This window comes from Dreissena polymorpha, chromosome 12 (assembly GCF_020536995.1).
Source record: "Dreissena polymorpha isolate Duluth1 chromosome 12, UMN_Dpol_1.0, whole genome shotgun sequence".
Taxonomy (NCBI): domain Eukaryota; kingdom Metazoa; phylum Mollusca; class Bivalvia; order Myida; family Dreissenidae; genus Dreissena; species Dreissena polymorpha.
The window spans coordinates 61,027,176-61,045,360 of record NC_068366.1 but is presented as its reverse complement, the minus strand read 5'-3'; the positions used below and the strand labels follow the sequence as shown (position 1 = coordinate 61,045,360).

General features: G+C 32.8%; 1 protein-coding gene across 12 annotated transcripts in view; it reads left to right on the top strand.

Moving 5' to 3' along the window:
* LOC127853269 (receptor-type tyrosine-protein phosphatase eta-like) overlaps nt 1–13,284 on the top strand; it is a 91,335-nt gene extending 78,051 nt beyond the window's left edge. For 11 of the 12 annotated variants that reach the window (XM_052387622.1, XM_052387625.1, XM_052387633.1 and 8 more), the window contains 14 exons: nt 57–208; nt 1,958–2,032; nt 3,626–3,698; nt 4,449–4,560; nt 5,135–5,224; nt 5,537–5,624; nt 5,916–6,006; nt 6,456–6,532; nt 6,837–6,971; nt 8,156–8,281; nt 9,596–9,750; nt 10,174–10,309; nt 10,596–10,662; nt 12,501–13,284. In XM_052387622.1, the coding sequence (XP_052243582.1) occupies nt 57–208; nt 1,958–2,032; nt 3,626–3,698; nt 4,449–4,560; nt 5,135–5,224; nt 5,537–5,624; nt 5,916–6,006; nt 6,456–6,532; nt 6,837–6,971; nt 8,156–8,281; nt 9,596–9,750; nt 10,174–10,309; nt 10,596–10,662; nt 12,501–12,571 (1,448 nt within the window). In that variant the 3' untranslated portion in view covers nt 12,572–13,284. The remainder of the gene's footprint in view (nt 1–56; nt 209–1,957; nt 2,033–3,625; nt 3,699–4,448; nt 4,561–5,134; nt 5,225–5,536; nt 5,625–5,915; nt 6,007–6,455; nt 6,533–6,836; nt 6,972–8,155; nt 8,282–9,595; nt 9,751–10,173; nt 10,310–10,595; nt 10,663–12,500) is intronic. The other variant, XM_052387627.1, reaches the window with a different exon arrangement.
* Nucleotides 13,285–18,185: the final 4,901 nt, after the last annotated feature.

The following is an 18,185-nucleotide window of genomic DNA, read 5'->3' as shown; positions in this document are numbered from 1 at the left end:
TAGCGATGGTTTATCTCTAAATAATTGGCATGTATTTATGAATGTCTACTTTTAAGGTCCAGGAAAGGTGCAGAATCTAAATGTAACAGCGGAAAAGGATCTTCAGAAGCCAAGAAAATTGTACGTGTCATGGGATCCACCAATTGAAAGAGACCGTAACGGAATCATTGTTCACTATAAAATATACTGCACGAATGGGAACCAAACCGTATGTATTCTATTTGTTTTAGTTAAGTTTCATGTAAAAACTGGAATGTTTCAGGTATGTTGAGATTATGTTATTGGAGAATATAGATACATTTATGTTGATAGACGTACACGATGTACAGTATTGTGTTAATCTCATTATTAATGTTCAAAACTTCATAACGACGCATGTAGCATGATGTCAATTTGATACAGAACACTTTGCAACAGACTTTAGATTTAACTTCATAAAGAAGTAAGAAAGAAACGTCCAATATTCTTGAAATACAATACCAAAAGATTCCTTAAACGACATTTAATAACAAAAGTTAATTCATTAGAACTTGGCATGACCTTGTTGATTCATTTTTAAACGATAAATTACAATTGAGATGCGCATACATTACTGAAAAAAATCAGATTCTCTCTGAAAACGTATGTTCGTTTCTTCACAAACAAACAATGGCGGTACGATGAGAATTATTCGATGGTGTTGTATGGTTTCATATATGACAATGACATCTTACATCGTTTCCACCCTTCAATTATGTTACAAGTGTGCAGTTAAAATTACACACGTTTGAAAGCATGGATGGAATATTGTGTTACAAATCGGTGCTATCAGCATCCTCATTAACATTAAATTTTATTTTTTATCAACTGTGCAAATAGTACTGAGAGTATTTTAATTGATTTGATATTCTGAAAAATAAGGAATTTAATAAACGGTAAAATATGCATACAACGCGTTTGCTAATATGTTATCCATGGCCCTTTGATATTTTTATAAGTTATGTTTTTGTTAGGAATGTGTCAGTTAAATTCAGGACAATTAAATACGGGTATACCATTAGGAAATATTTATAATAAAAAACAAAAATAATTGGGACCTATCTTAGTATTGATGTTTCTTGTTTCTTAAATATATCTGCATTTGTTTACATGTGTAGACGATGCAGAAACTATGCTGCATTTTGTGCTTATATTTAGCCCTTTTGTTTACCACTGTATAACATTTTCCATGTATCGAATCACTTTACCTGTCAATTTGTTCGTTGTTATGCACATAATATACGTCCGTCCGCTATACCTAAACACCAATGTCACTTTTTACTGCATTACAATACACCTTAGGTGACCAAAGCAAACATTCATTCACTGCATCAGTCTTGTCTAAACATGTAATTATATAATTCATTAAAGAGTCCATCTTAAGCGTTTCAATTCAACCTGTTAGGTTTACAAAACTGCGCTTAACATTTTAGAGTTCGGTATACGGTTAGGTAGATTCCACTTAGCCAATTACTTGTCTTTTGTTCATCTATTCAAATAAGTTTGAACTGTTATTGTACTTTGTAGTATACATGATTCCTACAAGAACATGTTTAACTAGCACAAAAGCCTTTTATATTATGCATACAGTTGAAATTTTATGAAAACATTTTTGCATACAGAGCCCATTTTCTGTTCTGGGCTTAGATAATAAAATGTGTTTGTTTATTCGAGGTCGATTAGTATTTAATAATTTAGCTTTACTCAATTTATTTTTGTGTCCTAAATGGACAAATACATCCTTAATGAAAAAATATGCATATTTTTTAAAATGTTTAAATGTTTATTCGGTTGGCAATACACTTATTAACTTTTCGAAATAAATATTAACTACACATCTCTAGCTCAATAATATTCTGCCTAGAATGTATGAGTAGTAGTGTACATACTTCCGTTATATGCATCATATAAGTGAATACGCAAAGAAATTATTTTGCAGATTGTTACCGAACCCAGTAATCGTTCACTGATAATACCTCTATCTATAGACAGCTTTACGAATGTAACGGTTCAGGTAGGTTTCCATAATACTCGCATTATTATCCTATGCCATAGGCGGAGGGATATTGCTTTGGCGTTGTCCGTCCGTCCGTCTTTCCGTCCTTCCGTCCGTCCGTCCGGCACTTTTGTGTCCGGAGCCATATCTTAAACGTGCTTTGGCGGATTTCATAAAAACTTGGTATGAGTATATATATGGATAAGAGGATGATGCACGCCAAATGGCATTGTACACCATCTGTTAATAACGGAGTTATGGCCCTTTGTATCTTGGAACACACAATGCTTTTTTGTGTCCGGAGCCATATCTTTGAAGTGCTTTGGCGGATTTCATTGAAACTTTGTATGAGTATATATATATATATTGATAAGAGGATGATGCACGCCAAATGTCATTGTACATCATTGGATAATAACAGAGTTATGGCCCTTTGTATCTTGAAAAAATGTTTTTTTTTGTGTCCGGAGCCATATCTTGGAAGTGCTTTGGTGTATTTCATTGAAACTTGGTATGGGTATATAAAAAGATAAGAGTATGATGTTGGCGTTGTCCATCCGTCCAGAAATATTTGTGTCCAGAAGTATTTTGGCGGAGGATATCAATTCAATGAATTTGCTTGCTAAACGTATAGTTAACATCGGAATCAAATTCAAATAAAATAAACATTAAATATTGCGCTATATATACCGTATAAGTAAAGGAAAATCAATACAATTAATATGTAATACTCTTTCTTGTACGCTGCAGCAACGTTAATTGTCGCACCGACGCTAATTGTTAAAATGTCGCAAGGCTTACAATAAATACTGAGACATATTCTAGATGTAGCACAAAACCTCTTGACGCTAAATATCGCTTGTGTAACGCTAAATGTCGCACTAAATTTAACTATCGCTTTAGATCGCAAATTAAAATGCAAAAGTCCAACATATTAAAAACCATTGTTGTAGGACGCTAATCGTAATTTGCGAGCAATAATTACGATCAAGGAAAACTAATGCTTTAATACATTATGTTAATGTAAAATCCTGTTGAATATAATATGTTAAAAATTATTTCGAAATTAAAAACGTCTATACGTCTGTACTTTTACCTTGCTGTCATACGATGTTGTTTCAAATGTGATTATTTATTATAATTATGATGATGATGTACATCTCTTTATCCAAGTTATTACTCTTTTAGTTGCTTTGGTTTGTTGTAGTTATTTCTTGTCAAACTTTTTATTTATTTTCATATTATAATCTTATATGTTTTAATATGTTTGAAGACAATATTCACTATAACGGAAAAAGCCTGGTCTTACGCACTATGTCATTTTAAGATGTCGAAGTAATCCAGTTCTATCGGGTTCAGGTATACCCGGTAGACACTGGATTACTCGTCCGGGATACGTCGAGCTCTTAAGAGTGAATATAAACGAGTGCTAAATTTACTTTTGTAACTAAGGCATTTAGCGGCGGTGCAATTTCTTGCGACATTTAGCGTTACATATTTCGTCAGTAGATTGTACGCTCTTGAGCGTTTGTTGCGATATTAAGCGTCTGCATTGCAGCGTCTATTCAAATTTTAAGATATAAACAAAGAACGTGTTTGTTTTGTTTGAAGGTTCGGGCAGAGACAAGCGTAGGTTTGGGAGAACACGAAGAATCGACAGTTGAAGTGGACCCTGGAAGTAAAGGTCGTTGTGTTTGTAGACAACTAAATCTTTATTTTGACAAGGTTTAAATTGAGGACATTATCGGATGTGTTGACTTACAAGATAGTAGTATTTATTTCGCTTAACAGTTATAACACACGTAATACAACTCATATACAAAAAACGTGCACAGATAATCGGCATATACTTCTGTCACAGTGATATATTGTCGGGAGCATACCGTTCCAACACTTACAGCATCAGCTTCAGACTTTGTTAAAATGTATATTTTGGTTGCGATTTAAACAGAGTTATGTATCGTGTCCGTCCCTAAGAAAAGTAATGCACATTGGTGGTAAACCTTCTTAAATTGATTGTTAGGGTGGGGAGTGCAAAAACTATATCTGAATTTTTGACGAAGTGTTTCCATTTGTCATACTTTAGTTTGTCATGTAGATTTAAACGTCAACATGGATACGATATAGGTTTCGGGCAGATCTATTATTTTCTTCACATGCATGATTGTTTTAGCTCACCCGCTTTGCTTTCCTTTTGTTTAAAGACTTATTTATACATTTATACAACGTCTATTGAAATAAAATTAATATATTTCAATTTTTTACACCTGAATTGTGACTAAAAACTAAACGTTATTAACTTGTAAATAGAAAACTGAAATACTTCTAATAAAATAAAAGCTATATGTTGTCATAGTATTCTAACATTGTTTATTTAATTCAGTTCATATTATAACAAACATTCCTTATAACAACTAAACTTATGCAATTGCAGGTATGATTTCAGCTCCCAATCTCATGCCTGCAATTGTTGGTGGTGTTGCTGCAGCTGTTGTGGTTATTGTCATTGTTGCTGTTTTTGTGTACACAAAGCGAACCAAAAGAGTGTAAGTACAAAACATTTTTATTACAGACATTGAATTCGTGTTGTTGCCAAAAAAAATAATTATTAGTTAACACTGTGCATGAGTTGCTGTTGTCATATACATTGGCGTACCTCTTTTTTCTGAGATTAGTCGAACCTTAAAACAGTTGTAAGCACCGATGCATTTATTGTCGTTGACCCCAGCTGTAATATTTGTATTTTAAATATGTTGTTCGCATAAGAACTTTTTTTACATGGGTTACTGTCTGAAGTACAAAACTGCCGGACGCTGGCATGAATGCCTCTTTTGATGATATTCCTTAATAGTAATTTTACCTTCATTTGCACGGTATACCCATGTTTGTGATGTAAACGTTCTTTTCATTTATTTCAATAATGAGTTTGTGTAGAGGTCATACAATTTGGTAACGTGGTGGGATTGAAAACAGACTAATGTTACGTGATGTTATGATATCGGTTTCTGGGACGTAAGTGAATACATCGAACCATGTTTATAGATACGCAAGATTCCTGGCATGCATAACAATCGTTAAAGAATTGAAATAATTTCACAAAACGTAAGTATTTTATTACAGGTGTTTTTCTGCTAATTCGAAGACAGTGGAATCAGCTCGAATTGTGAACGAAATAGAAATATCTGAGTTAGCTACCGAGTATGTCTTCAAGTAAGTTCTTATATGTTTGTAAACGTACAAAAATATAAACATTTTTAATGAGCTTATTGTTCGTGTCTTTAAGCTTTACATGATAAATATAACTACAAAACATATTGTATTTACAAGATGCCGTACGACAATAAAATAAAAAAATAGAATACTTTATGATCCACGAAAGCAGGAATTGCAAATGATTATTTAATTATGGATAAATGATATCAAACATATAACATACATTAAAATTTCTGAAATGCATGGTAAAAAAATACCGTTTGCTACATGTTTTCTCTACACGTTATCTTAAATTTATGTTTATATTAGGACGGGTACAATATCATTGGCCGCATTCCCCGATCAGGTGGACAAAATGCATAAAGACAGTAATCTACTTTTCGCAGATGCATTTAAGGTAAAAAAAGATGTCGTAGTTGCATTGTTTCCCTCTTATAATAATAACACATGTATATTTAGTGGTTGTTTATTTATATGTAATTTATTCATCTATAAATTATAAATATGCTGTTAATTGTATATATATATATATATTTATTTATTTATTTATTTATTTATTTATTTATTTATTTATTTATTTATTTATTTATTTATTTATGGCAAGAATTTCATCAATAGTATACAGTTAAGTGATGCTACAATTAATAAAAAAAATAACTAACAACACGCCTTCGAAACAAAAAAACAGATGTTGAAAGACAAGAGTCCTGCCTATCCGTCAACGGCGGCTGAAACCCAGCAGTGCAGACCCAAGAACCGTTACACGAACATAATGCCGTGTAAGTTATAGTGATTATTACATTTAATAATAATAAATATCTAATATATCTTTACACAAACTCAGAGAGCATATCAGTGGTAGAACGTATATGATCAATAATTCGATCGCGTTCAGCTCTGCATGTATAAGAAAGAAATCAGAAAAAAGACAGTTAATGAACAACTCAGTATGCATATCATTTGAGAGAATGTGTATAGACAACATTATGTTTAGCTCGGCTAGTATGAGACAGTGATTATAACAGTAAATGAAAAACTCAAATTTCATGTCTGTGTTAAGAATATAATTTCTATATGGACAATAATATTTAGGTCGGCTTGTCTTAGACAGCAGTTATCACATTAAATGATCCACACACTCTCTTGAAAAGGGTACGCAAACATTGAGTTTTCTCATGTTCTTATATTATTCACACATATGCCCATACTGAGCGTGTTATCATTGCAGTTGACCATTCCCGGGTGAAGCTTCTTGCTGTGGATGACGTCGAAGGATCAGACTTTATCAATGCAAATTTTATCCCTGTTCGTTGGACTTGAAATCTTCTCATACACCTTATCTGACTTTTTATACACATAATCCCTTATTCAATGTGTTAATGATAATAACAGACCCACTAAATATGTTCTTTAAATCAGTTCTAAAACATGTTCATGCTCTATCATTTCTTTTTTCTTCTTCAAACTTGAGAACTACATACATATTCAATAAAATGTTTTGTCATGATTGCATAGAAGAATCATAAATACAATATAATTTGTGTTACCAATATATGTGATTACATTATTATTAAATAAGATAATATTGTTTTGTATGTGTGTTTTTAAGGGATATACATCGCCCCGAGAATACATAGCGACTCAGGGTCCAATGCAGATGACATTCGATGACTTTTGGCGCATGGTCTGGGAACAGAGTGTGGACACGATTGTCATGCTGACAAAACTGGCGGAGAAGGGACGAGTAAGTAAACGTCGTTTTCGTTTGTAGCAAAACGACTTGTAAAAGGGGTTATGCCCATCAGAGAATCGTCAATGACTGATGAATGTTTCATCAATTCAGCACCATTCACCAACGCGCTTATATTTCACTTTGACGTATACGTTTGTTATTAGTTACGACTTAATGTCAATTTGAGGGTCAATTAACGTTCCAACGCTAGTTATTTTCAAAAGCTAAATTAAACCGTTCTATTTCAACATATTGACAATTACAATTAAGCTGGTATGATTTCCTTTTTAAATCTTCCATACTTCAATACGAGGCATAACTGTTTGACTATCAGCGAATATAACTTGCCACTTCATGTTTAGGTATGTCTTATAAAATACCGTGCACGGTTATGAATATAATGCCTCTAGGTCACTTATGTGTATATGACATATACGAATACAAATAAAAAGCCGTTATGGAGGCTCACCTTCTACAGTTTTGATTTTAATAATTAATGAAGTCATCGTGTTATTTAAAGAGGATATTTTGATTTCATTGCAATTACTGCATGAGTGGTCATATACAAGATATGTTCACGAGTATTGGAGCAAGGAGTTATTTTATTTATTTTATAGGACAACCAATTAAAGGATAATACGATCTTACATTGAGATCAATCAATTTCCTTCTTTGTTCAAGCTCTTGTATGAATTTTTTTTTTAATGCGATAAATTAATGTCTTGTGCTTGGACGTCATGACGCCTTATAATCACAAAAAATGGCACCCACTGATGTTGTTTGAAAATATTACCTCAAGTTTTGAGATAATGACGCTTAAATATATCATTGAATATTTATATGCATGTAATGTACTGAATTTTACTGTTTGTTTTCAATTGAATAAGGAGTTTAATGTTACTCTAACTGTGATGTAATTGACAAAAATCCCCATGAAACAAATGTCACCAAGCTATAGGGAATTATTAGGCAATTCGAGGATAATTTCCACTTATTCACCGCAATGAAAAGGTTTAATCCTATATTCGCTCTTTATATCGCTTGTTTAATATACCATTGAATGATAATTATTATGGTCAGTCCTTGTAAACCCAAAATTCTCCTCCTAAGGTTCCTAATGTCTTTTGAAAGAAAAACACGAATTGCTAGCCCCGGAACAAGTAGCTCCTATGAAATTTATATATCTGTTCTTATAGAACAAATGTGATCAATATTGGCCGACCTTGAACGAGCCAGTGTTTTACGGTGACATTGTTGTATCCATCAAATCCGAGTCGAACCTTCCCGACTATACCCTGCGGATTTTCGAAATCAAACCTTCGGTGAGTTATTTAACTTAAAGAAATTAAGCTATTTGACTACATTAATTTTCAACTTTTTAATGCAAGTGCATATGTTATTTTTAATATGATTGATTAAATCAGATTTGATCACATTAAAATTAAAATCTACGTTGACAATCGGATCAACACTCGCTGTTAAATGCTTAAGTGTAGTGATTTTTACAATATGTACAGCATGTGAATTCATTCAACAATTTTCAAAATTAACTTTCAAGCGAAAAGTAAACGACGTTTCGTGCTTATATTATTAAATAGTGTTAACCTCCCAAAAGTTTGAGCATCTTGATGGAGTTTAGTCTACGTGGGTTTCTCCGATAATTGTGCACATGCTACTTGATATTCGTCCTACGTCTTTCCGTTCGTCAAAATTTTCTTTTCCGCACTAGATCGCAGACACCAATACTCCTAAATCGATGAAACTTTGTATCTGGCATCCATATATAGATTTTATTGCATCATTGTCAGGTCATTCAGAGTCAATGATTGTGTTATCTAGTTATTGCCCTACAATTATTGATATGATCCCTGTCGTTTATAGATTGTTTCGCGAGATCTAGTACACTGATAATCCGAATTTGATTTAACTCGAAAGCGGGCTTTGCTTGAAGGTGAACATGCACTACCTAATCAGGTCATTACGGTTCACATGCATTTCAATCATATATCGGTCATTTTATAAAGGAATGTTTGTTTCAGCGCGAGATATCATAATCTTATAATCAGAATTTGATTTAAGTGCACTTTCCTTTTAGAATGTGCATTTGCATAATGAAAGGTCTTCCGTTACATTGAATTGTCAGAGAGTTATTGCCCTTTTTAAATAAATCCCTACTGCATTTGATCTCTGAAACTTATGATCTAAAGCAGCTAATAATCCAAGTTTCATTTTTTTCCGACAGGGTAGACAAACGTGTATTGTCATTTCGGTATTTTCCAGGTAGTTATTGACCCTTGATCAATATTTGTTTCTACACAATTAAACCGTATATGGACAAAGTGCATCACCTAGGAACATCCCTCAGTTTCAGTGATATAATTATGTTATTCAGATAGGATTTTACAAGACGACCATCGAAACGTAATAATGATCACAATATCAATTTCTCCAAGTTTAACTTTAAAGCATTCTAGGTTAGACAATAAAACAAAAATTTCAGTATTCCGATGCCAGGTTATTTTAAGAAAATGTAAAAGACAATTTTTGACAAATGCTTTAATGAATGTATTCTTGAAATCATGGAAAAAATAAAGTGATGTTATTTTCACCGCGGCACATTGTGTTTGGCGTTAAAGAAAGGACCTAGCCGAATTGTGAAGCATTTCTTGTATCTGAAATGGCCGGACATGGGTTGCCCTGACGACCCTCAGATGCTGCTGGATTTTGTCAAGTCTGTCCGGGATCACACGCAAAGACCTGATAGGACAAATCCAACTGTGGTACACTGCAGGTATTGGATGTTTGGTGATCGCTATATAAATATTGCATTTAAAACGATTTGTTAAATACATCAAATCAATGCATGCAAAATAAACACGGGATTAAATTACTTTAGTTTTGTAATTCAGATTCACGACGCCATTAACGCCCAAAAAATCTATAAGCAGTCACAAAATGATAGTCAACATCCAATGGTAACACTAAACACCATGAATTACTTGGACATGATGTATACATTTTTAAAACGATATTAAGTTTGGCAACAACTTAGAAACTTCTTATTTTATCACATTATACCTTTTTGTAAGCGCCTGTCATGCCTGAAAATCAAAGGCAAAGGCTCAGAATTGACTGGTTTTGAAAGGTTGGTTGTAGATTCTTCGAATTATTGAAAAATAACCTGTAAAAGCATATTGTGTTCTCGGATTTAAAGTGCTGGAGTTGGAAGAACCGGGACGTTTATAGCCGTAGATCATCTTCTGCAGCACATTCGTGACCATGAAGACGTCGATATCTTCCAACTTGTCCTGGATATGCGCAAACATCGGTGTAACATGGTGCAGACTGAGGTAAGGAAAGTAGGCTAAACTAACAACGGGTAATAGATTTGTTTATAAGATGGTTTGTTTTGGGTCGAAATAGTAGGATTAATTTTTTAGTGGAATGATAAACCTTTATAATAACAACAAAGCGACATTTCCAGATATGATAGTATTGTGTTTAAGGTAACTCTTTATACCGTCTTGAAATGATACTGTTTAATGTAATTGAAATTAATATCATACTGCTAAAACAATTATGTTATAGATACAAAAGGTTATTGTTTGTTAAAATTAAATCTTTTTATAACTCTAGGACCAGTTTATCTATATCTATGAATGTCTGAAGACTTTTATCACCAACGATGAAGATCAAGCGGAGCGTAAGTCAATCGGCCTAGGCAACAGTAGATTGTTAACAATTTTAAGAAATGTGTAATATGAATTTAACTTGTAGTCTAAGTATCAACTTAAGCGCTTGAACTTTCATTCAAACTCTTTCCTTTCTTTCTTCCTACCGTCCTGTCAATCATAATTCCTTCATTCTTCCCTGTCTACCTGCAATTATATACTCATGCATTATTGTCTACCTCATTCCCTCATTTATTTCCCTTCATTCCTTCCTGCTTGCATGTCAGCGTAACTTTTCTCTACCTGCTTACCTGTCCACCTGCATGCAAAACTGTCTGCCCTCCCTTAATCCCGCCCTCCCTCCATCCCTTTATTCCTCCCTGTCTTTCCACCTACCATACGTCCGCCCGCCCTTCCTTCTTTTCTTCATAACCCCATTGCTTTCTTTCTTACTTGTTTGTTTCACGTGTGCCTTCTTACGTTCGACGCCCTCCCTTCCTTGCGTCAGTAAGCCTGTCTCGTTGTTCGTACTGATCAGAACTCGATACAAATTAAAGGTATTCAAATAAAACTTCATATGATATGAGATGGCATAACGGAAAAATTCCAGTACGCGAACCATTACTCTCTCGTCAGGATTTTAAGAGTTATCGCATTTTAGTTGATTTCCTTGTGCAGAACCTACTATTTTCAGGTATTTAGATATAACTGTATTCACGGACAGAGGGCATTTAGAAAAAAACATGGTCCACAATTTTTTTATCAGTATTTGTTGTTTATTGTCCTGATTACTTTTTATTTATTCCATTTCTTGCGCTGAATATATATGCAAATGTTAAGGGTATTCAAATGTGCCTTTATATTATGATAGATGACTTAAAGAAAAAACGCGATGCTTAAATAACTCTCTCTGCAGAATAAACAGAGTTATGCCGTTCGTGAAATTTTAGGCAGGAAGCATACATTCATAAATATCTAAAGTAAAATATACTTTGAATGGTGATAAAGGGCAGACAAACTATAATTTCTATGACAGTATTTTTGGAGATATTACCCATTGGTTTTTGTGCAAACACCATAACTTGAAAACAATTGCTTTGCTTCGTATGATTAATGATTCCCCACTTCAATAGATGATGCAAAGTAAAAGTATTATTACTTTTTTTTCCATGTTTACTTAGTTATATCCTTTTAAATTCAATTGCTTCTGTTCGCTATAATTCCATTACAATTAACGTTATTAAGTGAACTTTCATATGTCTACATATAACTTTTTGGTCAGGCGCAGGATACCTAAACTCTTGTTTGTGGAGGTATTAATATAAGTTTTGTTTTTCCTTGTTGAAAGCCCAATTACATCTTGTAATTTTATTGTACAAATAAAAGCTCACAATTAAACTGTATAGTATGACAGAACACTTTGAGTGCAAGTGCATAGTATAAGAACCATAAATTTTTTCATTGATACATAAAGTTTTAGAGTAATTCCTTTATATTTAGTTTTTGTGGAAAGTATAAGTGTAAGTATTAAATAGATTTGAATTTTAAAACAATCATATATCAATACAGAACATGGCAATTTATGTTTTTCAATTAATAAATAAAAATGTTTATGTTTTCCCTTACTTGAAAGTTCAATATCACTGTTTTGGGTTACAACGAAACTACGGGGGAGTTAGTCGCTGACAGTGACATCACTTATTAAAACTTATTTTAATATTTGTTTTACCCTTTAAAATGTATTTATGGATATACAAGTATTGGAAATTTCAGTTAAGAATTTACAAAAATGAAATATAAATGTTGCCAGTATTTAAGAACGTTATATATGTATTGTCCATTGTAACTAATTGTGTTTTTTCTATTTCAGCGTTATATCAAAATTCAGAATTTGGTGCGGACAATATCTACGAAAATGCTGGCTTTCAGACTGACCTATAATTGATAATTTTATATAGGTAAATAGAAAGCACACATGGAAATAACAAAGTTGATCATGGCAGTAGTGTCAGTATGTATAAGGTAATTTTTAGGCAATATCCACCACAGATTTCAATCAAAGTACAAATTAAGGTGTATCAAATGGTTTATTTTTCTAGAATCTGTTATAAAGAAAATACGCATATCTCTTTCTTTTACGTATGAAATGACTTTAAAATACGTTATAGACCGTTTTTGAAGCTGACTGACTCATTTTCAGGAGTCTTCGAAATTAAAGAGCTCAAACAAAAATACAATACACCTATAAAATACTATTTTCTGTGTTAAGAGGATGCCCTATATTCTTATGTTGTTTTTTTATTTAAATAACTAATTGGTTATTAAACAAAAAAACTTTTAGTTCTTCTGATGTTGTGTAGCAAGTTATATCTAATCATTTTTATTCATGACCTTTCTGTTATGTTGCTTTTTGATACATGATCAGTTGATGGATCAATTAGCAATACACTTTTGCGACATTGTTTTGGTATATGACATACATTTAAAATGTGTAAACATGCTTTTGTATTGTCTAGTTTGTATAGTTTTGAGCTTTGTCACTGTATGTTACATTCGTTAGCATCATGATTTTATTCGTTGTATTTACACGGCGATGCTTGCCGAGCCATGTAAGCCTTTCATAGACAATTCGAAATAAATAAAGACAAAAATCTAATATCCCAGTTATCCTACAATATTTTCATAAATTTCTTTGTATTTTATGTTTTTCACAAAAAAAGCATTTAGTTGTTTAAAAACATAACAGAGCAACTAACAAAAACGCAAATAATTAACTGCATGTAACCTTGCGTTGTAATTTTTAATATATGTGTGATCTTTACCGGTTCCGCCTGTTTAATCAGGTTGCCAAATACTTAACAATCATGTCAATTGACGTTACATATTTAATGGCTCAATCATCAATGATGAGTTTTAAACTCACACACGATACAATCGATATATTTTTTCGATCATCCTTGTTATCCACCTTTAAACAGGTGTTGCGCATTGGTAATTCTCTGCGGATAGACAGTTTTTGATCATCGGTCGAAGGAACAACTTTTTCAGTAATGAATTTACCCTTTAATATCACTTCCATGTCCACCGGAACAAAGAATGCACAAAGATATAAGAAATGAATATTTAAAACTGTGTTCACATCAATTTACACAGTACTTACACCATTCCTTTATTCGAGTATATTTTACATTGATATCGAACAATGAAATATAATTCCACTTGTATCGTTCGAACCATATATTCCAGACACTATCGTTCAAATATCACTAATATATTCGTATTTTAATCTGACTGCCTTTCAAAACTGCAAAAACACTCTCGTATTTTATTTGAATGATGCAATCTTGATAATGATTACATGATCAGGCATACACTTTCAGTTTTGAGATTGGTTGTGCGTTATGAAACAAGTAATACATCTGCTATAATGGCTTGATAATACATAGAATTGATTCATATACACTACATTGTGTATATAGCATGTAGATCTATATATTCAAATTTATATATCAAATGATTATTGTGTTTTACATCAAAGATTGATTTTAAAAGAAAATGTCATTACGTATTCACTGAAAAGCGTAGCCCACAATACGGAAGTCTGATAAACGGTGGTGGGCATAAAAAGCAAAACTTTATCCGACACCGCATGTTTTTTCCTATAAAATCATTAACCTGTGGGATAAGATATGTTATAGATGAACCGCATTTTAGTTTCGTGCCATACTTTGTTTTAAAATTGTACTGTTACTTTTGTTTCGAAGAATATTATCAAATAGTTTCTCGAATTTCAACGGCACTATGTACATTTTGGTTTTCAGCCATCGATTTCATATTTAGAATGGAATGCATACCTTTGATGGTGGTAATAAAGGCAACTGCTAATATTTTTTTAATTAATCGCTAAAATCTATGTTTTTTCTGTTATCACAATTTATTTGTATTCTCTTTTAAAACTGTTGTATTGTTGTTTACATTACACGGAATAAAGTATTAATTATGTGACCCTATTAAATGTGTTTATTCGTCTTTTAACATGTCGCTATTGTAATGTATAAAAATGGAGACAGATCATGAATATCATGCCACAGTCTATATTAAATATCACTATTTCATATAGAATATTAAACAATTAACATGCAATATAATGCACCCGTTCACTATTAGCGTCCACGGGCTCATACATTTTTAAGCACAAAACAGTTTCATTACAATTTAGATACCCACTGGTATAAGTGTTTGCACTTAATGAAAATGTGGTTTGATTAGTTTTCGAACGCGTTTTAAATATGTGTTCCAAGAACTCGAGAAAGTATTGAATGAATAAAATTGTCTGCAAGTTTACAATTTAAACCTTGACCCTATGTACACGATTCAGAAAAAGGATGTTTGTTAGAAGTCACACACAAAAAGTTCTGGATAAGTCAACCTTAATGTTTTCAACTGAATATATGAAAATGCCGAATGCAGATCTGAACAATATATGTGGCTAAAAAGCCATTCGAGGCGCAATAAAACAAACGTTGGAATCGTCAAAACATGACATTTTTAGGAAGAAAGGTGTTAAATGTGTTGATTGTAAATGACTTTGCTTATTAAAACCAATGTCAGTTTGAACCAATCAGTTAAATAATAAAAATCAGTAACTTTATCATCCGAAAACGGAAATGTGTGTCTATATAAAGAAAAATGTATGTTTCTGTTTAGAAGGTAACGTCTCATGTTAAGTACTCCCCATCAAGATTGGCGACTTTATTGTAATGATGACCTTAATCGATCACATATCGTGGTGATCTTATCAGTTCCTTTAGGGTATTAAACGATCTTCAAATAAATCTTGTTAATAGTGTTAAGCGTTGACATTTTATAAATGGTTAAAAAATACGAAAATATAATCAACTGCTTTTAATTTGTAATGAGTGTGATCTTACCAAATAGTGATGTATCGGGAGCTAGTCAACTCGTACCTTAGTCAACTCGTACCTTCGGTCAACTCGTACCCGATTTGGTCAACTCGTACCCGATTTTTGGTCAACTCGTACCCCCACTAGTCAACTCGTACCCGAAAAAAAAATATCTTCATTCGTTCTATTCGTGTTTATTGAGCTTAATATATGCGAGAAAAAACGTAACATTCTGTGACGATATGTTGCTATCTACATCAAGAAGCGATTGTCAATCGGGCTATATTTGTATCATTTGGAACATGTGGCTATTATCATAAACACTGCTTATATGACAATTATCAATAATTATAATGGAGGGCGCACTATATATCTATAATGAGGATTCCGGTAATTATACATATTGAATTCACCATATCGATTGCGCGGGTACCGACTTCCCCCGAAGCTACTACTTGTGATGGTGGCAATAGTTATAAATAAAACCTCTAAAATTGCATCCATCGACATTATTAATGGACATTTTAACGCAGCATTATTGTTCCCCTTTCCGAAACGAGAACATGCGATTTCGGTAAGCAACTCTCAGGTTGTACCGACATCTGCCATGTCATTACAATAAAAGATGATATAAAGCATGTTACATTTCTCATATGACATTAATCAATCTTTATAATTTGAAATGATGCAAAAATGGTTTGATCATTTTCTGCAATAAATTACATCATATATATATATATACTTATCAAAGCTGACACTCGAATAAGACAGGTAACGGTGCCGACAACTGATTATTATTATATATAGTTTATCCATGTTACATTAAACATATTGACACTGTTTTATCACATACATTTTTTTAATAAAACAAACGAAACTCGTAGAAAACTTATGTAAAAATCCAAATTCAGTTGCTCGAGGAAAAAGGCGGACACATCGATAGCAACCGGTTTCCTGATTAAGAGATCGATAGTTAGATGAGTTTGATTTACAGGTAACGAGATGTCAATTGTTTAAATCTTGAAAGATATTGCAATCATGTTTATATCGTATCGTGTTGGAGAGTATTGTCTCTTGATAAGCGCAGGGTAACGTATCATTTAAAGTTTCATCTTCAAGAATGTACAAATGCGAGAACCCCGAGTGTGGTGATCGTGTTGAGTTAAGACCTTATCGTCACACTATCATAAAACTATCTGAACTGACGATTTCATGTACAGATTTCAATCGAGCGCAAAGCAAAGTATCATAACGTGCGAACACGCATCAAATTACTAATGAGTATGAACTTGTATAGAAACACCACGATCGGTTAGGTGTCGCCAATAGCATTAGTATAGAAATAATAAAGTATGAAAATACAACTTAGAAAAAAAAACAATAAAAAATAAACATTCCAAATAGATACACATCTTAACGTACGTTGGGAATAAGCAAAATAAAGCGTGTTTAATAATAAGTTTGATTACGTTAAGCTCTTAGATTATCTCAGTGTTCACCGAACTGTATAATTAAACGTTTGCACTTGAGTGATTATAACCAGAGGATTTAATGTGAGCGATGATTTGAATAAGAGCTAACACATTACGTCCTAGTTTTGAGTTCATCGTCCGCCGAATAAGTTAAATTTTGAATTTACACCCGATAAACTTCAATGAGTTTCAGTTGTTCGGCAAAACCGAGAACTCTTTGTGATCAAGTAAAAGACGGCTCCACATTTATATCGTAATGTCTGTCTTTTAACCATATAAAGTAAATAAACAAACAAAGAATACTCGTGACTTTTTTTTGCTTTTGAATATTATATATGTTCATGCTGAGGAGAAATTTCCTTCGTGAAACCCATCGACGAAAAAAAAATATGTTGGCAAGAGTTCCCACTGAGTAAAGTTTAGTTCTAGAGCGCATAATAACAAAATACACATTAATTACCTTTCTTCGTAATTATGTGGCTGAAAGTGAGCGGCATTGAAATTGTAAGTAACTTAAAAAAGATTATCAAACGCCAAAAATGCATGTTTTGGCGCGAACGTCGCGTTATTTTTCTACATTTGATCATTACATGATCTGTTATTTCCAGGGCCAGCACTTCATCGGTCAGATTACAATTCTATTTGTGTGACGACTTGTTTTGCATTGGCCAATGGACGCTGATCAATAAGACTTTCGATTACAGATGGATAATATGTTCAAATTTATAATTTATACAAATCAGTTAACGACACGAACGGAAATCGACACATCAATTGCCTTTATGTAAATAAGCCATGATTTTATTTATTTGTGTTTACCGTTCGTGTGCGCATATGTTTTGAACTATGTCAATGGAAAACAACTCATAAACATATTGTTTATTAGGCCAATACTTCAACTTTCAAAGTGAATAAGACGCCTTAGTTTGACATCGATAAACGCCAACGACTGCGCTTAATTTTCCAATGGTTTTCTCCACTTCTTCTCAGATAAGATTGCCAATTTGCGCAACACTCTTGACAACTTCTGTTCACCATGATTCCCCAAACATTCAGTCATCTGATTCAAGATTGCCACTTGCAACGCTCGGTGATTTCCTGCCAATTTAAGAGAATGAAGTCTCTAAACTGATAATGAAATCTAAATCTACAACATGTGAACTAGATGTTATTCCTACT